This window comes from Lepidochelys kempii, chromosome 19, assembly GCF_965140285.1.
Source record: "Lepidochelys kempii isolate rLepKem1 chromosome 19, rLepKem1.hap1, whole genome shotgun sequence".
Lineage (NCBI taxonomy): Eukaryota > Metazoa > Chordata > Testudines > Cheloniidae > Lepidochelys > Lepidochelys kempii.
In genome coordinates this window covers 7,819,755-7,825,754 of record NC_136398.1, presented here as the reverse complement: position 1 = coordinate 7,825,754, position 6,000 = coordinate 7,819,755, and the positions used below count along the sequence as shown (strand labels likewise).

The following is a 6,000-nucleotide window of genomic DNA, read 5'->3' as shown; positions in this document are numbered from 1 at the left end:
GGTGGATCATGGTGGGATGTCCTGCCTGAGGTACCGGAAAGGCAGCTGAGGAAGAGACCAAAGAAGTCGAGGTGGGAGTCATTGGCGGAGAGGCAGGAGCTGAAAGCAGCGGGGGCAGGTGGGAGGGGCACAGTCCTGTGGGCTGGGGGAGACGAGCCCCCCGGTGCGATGACGACTGGGAGTCTGGTGTGGAAAGATAAATGGGTTGGGGGTTGAAGTCTGTACAAACCCCGATTCCCTCACCGGGTCCTGCTGTACATCCAGAAACGATGAGGCAGGTTCCATTTCAACCAATGCGTCCGGGCGAGGAGTGTCCCCAGGGGGCCTTTTGGCTGCTGTCTCTGAGGGGCGCTGGGCTGAAGCGCGGTGCCCTGGGTCAGCTGCTAGGTCTGGCGTGGCCTTCTGCCTGCCCTGGGCTCGCTGATTCTCGCTTTGCCGCTGCTGACTGGGGTCTGCGGGGTGGAAATTCCCACTCATTCGTCACCAGTGTCCAGGGCACTCATAGAATCATAGAATATCAGGGTTGGAAGGGACCTCAGGAGGTCATCTAGGCCAAACCCCTGCTCAAAGCAGGGCCAATCCCCAATTTTTGCCCCAGATCCCTAAATGGCCCCCTCAAGGATTGAACTCACAAGCCTGGGTTTAGCAGACCAATGCTCAAACCACTGAGCTATCACTCCCGCACCGGTCCCCCATGGCTGGGTACCGAGTCACGGGAACGGCCCCATCCTAATGGCAGGCCTGTTCTTCTGCTTCTTTAATACAAACTTGCGCAGAGAATTCACGGCTTCAGCTCTGGGAGCTGCCTCTCATCAGGTGCCCCCAGGGCTTGGATTTCTCTGGCGCTGCTGAGACCGAGCATCAGATCTGGGCTCGGGGCTCAGCTCTTGGGGCTCTGGGCTGGGAGCTTTTGGGCAAACGAGCCGAGAGGCAATTAACGGCCAGCTTCCGATAGTGTCGTGGGGCCACCTGCTGGACAAGAGACGCAGAGCACACACTGGCTGAAAGGAGCCGGGCAACCTCAGTGAGCCAATGGGATCAGTGGCACGGGTCCGGTTTGTGTCCCCTGGCTGCAAATGGGCACCGCTCCCAGCTTCCCCCGCTGCAGGCCACCGGAGCGACTCCGGCCGTCGCCGGCACTGCTGCAGGGCCCAGCGTTGCTACTCCGGTGGTAGCCTTTGGCAGGTGGAATCAGGAGTGGACAAAGGCCAGAGTGCTGGATCCTTGGCCCCCAAGTCCCCATGTTGGAGGGGACCCAGCTGCGACAGGAAGGCAGCGTCACAGGTGGAAGGGGTTAGGAAGATCAAGGACTCTGGCGTGAGGAAGACGGTGCCTCTCCGCGGGGGGCGAGGGGGTCAAGCCTGTTGGGAGCCCTCAACGTTTTGCAGTGAAAGGGGATGAAATACTGGTGGATCTTTATAGAGCATGGCCTGGCACTGCTAGATCGTAGGGAATGCTGTGTTGTCGCCCTCTCCCGGCAGCTAGCAGGGGAAGCAATGACCAGGGGGCGGTGGACAGCTGATTGCAGGGGGGGTTGCCCGTGACCCCTTTCCCCCGGTGGAGGAAGCCCCGGCGAGGCCAAGCAACAGAGACGGCGCCAGTCTGGCAATAAACAGATTAAATGTTATTTTATTTCACACAAAAATGTACAAAATAACAGGTGAGTGGCTTTTAATTGTTTTATATTAAAAATCTAAGAGGTGCACTGAGCTATTTTCAATGGACTCAGTGCGGGAGGGTTTCAAGATGATGTCTTTTTCTTCTTCTTCTTCATCGTCGTCATTGTCATCGTTGTCACAGTCGGACCCTTGGAGTGATTCACGCACATTATTTACATCTGTCAGGAGAGGCGGCTTCCTGCCGGCCATGCCCTGGACCCCTCCCTTCGCACTTGGGGGGTGTAGTCCAGATAAAGTGACACTACGCTGTACCCCTGTGGGAACCATGGGACGCCCCCCCTGCTCCCGGGCTTCCATCCCCGAGCCCCCACCCCAAGCTCAGGCAGGCTAAGAACTGGGCATGTCACATCGCCACTGAGGGGGTGCTGGGGGTGGGAAACGGAACGGAGGCGCACGGAGTGGGTGGCACGCAGCCTGCCAGAGTTGGACACTGATCTTCTCTGGAGGGAGGCGGGGGGCGTTGGGGAGGGCGGATTTGTGGGCTGCTTAGTTTGTTCTTGTATTTCTGCATTTTTATTTTGTAAAAACTTTTTTCCCTTTCTTTACAAAATGAGGACTATGATCATGGTTATTTATAGCAACATGGCAACATTTAAAATTTTCTGCTGACAGTTCTAAGTTAAGCCTCCAGGCCTCAGCTGCACAGATCCCCCCCACCCCACCGCTCTCGAGGGCCTCACTGCAACAGGGCCCGGATCTGCTTGGACGTGGTGTCGTCGTTGAGGTGCCGGGTGGTGTACCTGCAAATGGAGGAGGGGGATTTATGCTACTGAAGAGTCCACGTGGTGCTTTTCAAGCCATTAAGCCTCCTCTCTGTCTCCCAGAACCAACCGTCGTGACGAGCTCAGGCCAAACCATTTTGATCGCATTGTGGTGTTTATGCTGACTCCACATTTTAATCCTGTCCCACCAGGAAACCTCTGAACAGTGAACGCTCAGGACAAAGAAGGGAACAGCAAGGCACAGACAGGAATCTCAAGCAAGCAACGGAGCAGGAATTTACCACGCAAGGGAGGACTAATGCCCCTTATGAAGGAGCCATTTATCTTATGAAGTGGGATTTAGACTGAGAACCTGTGTGTGACAAGGGGTCTAATCCAAGGGTTGGGAATTGTGCTGTATAACACAGAGGCCAGCCACAAGAAATGCGCCTCGAAGCACACCTGAACCCTGACCCTTTCCCCAGACACAAGGCCAGCAGCCTAGCTGCTTCAGGCATCAGATTCAAATATGCTGGAGACCAGCACTCCAAAGGATCTATCTAACGGGAGCAGATCCCAAGCACAGTTGAGATCAACCTAAACATCTGTCGGAGAATGCCTCCGAGTCCATGGGTGTGCTTCAGCTGACACTCAAAAGGAAGCTCGGTGGACCTGGAACCAAGAGTTTTAGCCCTGTGCATTTCGGATCCATGCCTCAGAGAGCAATGGGCGCGCACCAGAAACACAATCTTTGCACTGGCTGATTCAGGGACTTGAAAGCATGATTACTATGGGTATTACTGCTGTGCCTGGGGGCCTTCGCTGAGATTGTGTTAGGTGCTGCACATAAGCATAGTAAGAGATGGTCTTTGCCTCATAGAGCTCAGTCTAAATAGACAAGACAGGTGAGAGAAAGGGCCGTATTATTACCCTCCTTTTACAGATGGGGAAACTAAGGCATAAAGTGACTAGTCTGGGGTCGGACAGGTTGTCAGCAGTAGAGGTGGGAGTGTGAACCTGGATCTCCTGAGGCCCATTCAGGGCCAAAACCAACCTGCCTGTCTGTAGAGACAAGGCGCCTTGAATCTGTAGGTCACTGGCTCACACCCAGCCTAGCTCAGTAGCAATCTATAGCGGCTACCACCGGACAGCGGTTTGGTGACCTGTCTGAAATGAGTTGGAGAGTTCTCAGCGGGCAGGTGTCTCCACGACAGGAAAAGACCCAGCACAGCTGACGGAAAATCAGCCTCCCTGTTGGCACTTTCTTCAGCAGAGTCAAGGACTGAACAAGCCATAAAGTCTGAGTTGCTCCCACCCTTCTGGGAGTTCGGGGGGCATCTGCTACTGGACTAGTCTTGTAGTGGAATGGATTTGAGCCCCCAGGTCTGTAAGCCTGGCACCTTGAAATGCCCAGGGAAACATTAAATCAAGGGAGAACCAAAGCCATTCTAGTTATTGCCGGTCTGTCTGCTGAATGCACTGTCTGATCTCGGCTTGGCTCCTGGAGGCTTTGAGCTCTATTCTGTGCAAGTGTTTTCGAGAAGAGAGTTCTCAGCAGGGGAGGAGATGGGGCAGACGAGCCTCTCTTACCAAAACAGTCACAGAGAGTGGACTTTATACTAATTCATAAAGAAGAGAACAAACGTGTGTGTGTGTGTGTGTGATCATCTGCTCTGACCTCTCGTCCATCACAGGCCAGAGAACTCCTCCAAAATAATTCCTAGAGCGGATCTTTTAGAAAAACATCCACTCTTGATTTTAAAATGGTCAGTGATGGGGACTCCATCACAATCCTGGGTAAATTGTTCCAATGGTTAATTACCCTCCTTGTGAAAAATGTATGCCTTATTTCCAGTCTGAGTATGTCTAGTGTCAACTTCCAGCCATTGGTTCATGTTAGACCTTTCTCTGAGAGATCGAATACACACGCGCCCCAGTGAGCCGAGCTGACAAGGGGATGGAGCGTGCGCCTACTCAGCAAGTGAAGCTGTGGTTGTAGCATGGGTCACGTCCCCACTAGTTTTAACCTAGTTCATGTGGGCAACAATAGCAGTGAAAACATAGCAGCACAGACCCTGGCCAGCGACCTCAGGGTGTACCCAGAGTCCCCAGCAGGTTGGTGCTGGGGTCAGCAAGCCCATGTCACCATGTCTTCATGACCACTGGTCCCTGCACCAGCTGCATTTGCTAGGTATGCCAACCTGCACTATGATCACACTTTCATTTGCTGTGTAGATGTAACCAAAGACATACGACTCCCGTTGACGTTCCCCAGCTGGCCGTGAAAATCTTGTCTCTCTCTGATACAGCTGCTGAAATCCCTGGCAGCACGGTGGAATTTCCACCTTCTCAGCATTACCGCTCGTATTAGCAATGCTGTTTCTGCACTGGGGATGTGTTTCCACTGGGAACTGGCACCAAACCTGACCAGCTAGTCCCTGCCCTCGATTGTGATCTGAGCTGGCTCTGAGGGGGGAAGAAGAATCTTGAGGCTTTTCGGCAGCGAAGAAGGAAAGGAAAGGCATCTCATGTGACCACATCTCCTGTTTCGGCCCCACCCTCCTTCTCAGCGCGAAGGCAGCTGTTGGTCCGGTAGGACAGAGTTATACATACCTCAGTGCGTTCAGGAGCCCCTCTGTGCTGGTTGAAGGCTGATCTTTCAAGACTTTGATGCATCCTTTCATCTACCAGGATTAGAGAGAGAGAGCCAGGCAGGTCAGCGCTCAAATGAAAAGAGCACATGGCAGGTGGGAGCAGGGAATGGCAGCCCCCTGACCCACACCTTCTGAGGAAGGACTGAGTGTTCTCTCTTAGCCCGTCCTTCTCACACTTCCCAGCTGTGTCTTGGCTTCCCTGTCCCTCTCCTTTTTGGCTTTGTCGCCACCCAGCAGATGAAGGGGTGATTGTCGCATAGGTAGGTACAAGCACCCTTGCCTCAGTCTAGCTAGCGTGGTTAAGAACAGCTGGGAAGACGTGATGGGCCAGCAACCTGAATGCGTACCGAGGATCCCCTGCCGGGCAGATTAAAGCACTGAAATCACACCTTCATTTGCTGTGTAGACATACCCTTTGTTTCTTAAAATGTCCCACCCCTGCTCCTATTGGTTGCAGCACTGCAGTGGTGGGAACTCCAGTGTAGACAAGGCCCCAGGTATATTAACCGCAATTCTAAGACCTCCTCTGAGAAGAGTTAAAATACCAGCCACTGACCACCTCTAGGTTTCTCACCAGTGCTATCCCCAGTGGAACTGCATCCAGTGGTGGGAAATGTTTAGTCTTGAGACAGCCTTGCTTTCTTCCTCCATCTGTCTCTTTATCTCCAGTACTTCCTTCCTACCTTATTCTTAAAATCTTGGACTGGGAATTGTCCTGCACCCGCACTGCGTTCTAGGCTGACCGCTGAGTCTCTTAGCTGGCTGCCAGCTGCTCAAGTGCGGTGCCTGGAGGCCCCTGTCCTGCGGTGTGTCTCGTGCACATTACTGCAGATGGGAATCTAGCTGTGGTACGACTCCTGGTCTTCGGGCAACTAGGAAAGCCAAAAGTGAGCCGCCACCCAGGCTGGCTGGTAAGTGCTGTGCTAAGAGTGACTCTGCTGGATGTCACCCCTTGCGTATCTCACG

General features: G+C 53.6%; 1 protein-coding gene across 9 annotated transcripts in view; it reads right to left on the bottom strand.

The window, feature by feature from the left end:
* Window positions 1-1,611: 1,611 nt before the first annotated feature.
* The window catches only part of LOC140900398 (CYFIP-related Rac1 interactor B), a 37,533-nt gene continuing 33,144 nt past the window's right edge, over window positions 1,612-6,000 (bottom strand). For all 9 annotated transcript variants that reach the window (XM_073317636.2, XM_073317633.2, XM_073317639.2 and 6 more), the window contains 2 exons: window positions 4,994-5,064; window positions 1,612-2,419 (listed from right to left, as the gene is read on the bottom strand). In XM_073317636.2, the coding sequence (XP_073173737.1) occupies window positions 2,356-2,419; window positions 4,994-5,064 (135 nt within the window). In that variant the 3' untranslated portion in view covers window positions 1,612-2,355. The remainder of the gene's footprint in view (window positions 2,420-4,993; window positions 5,065-6,000) is intronic.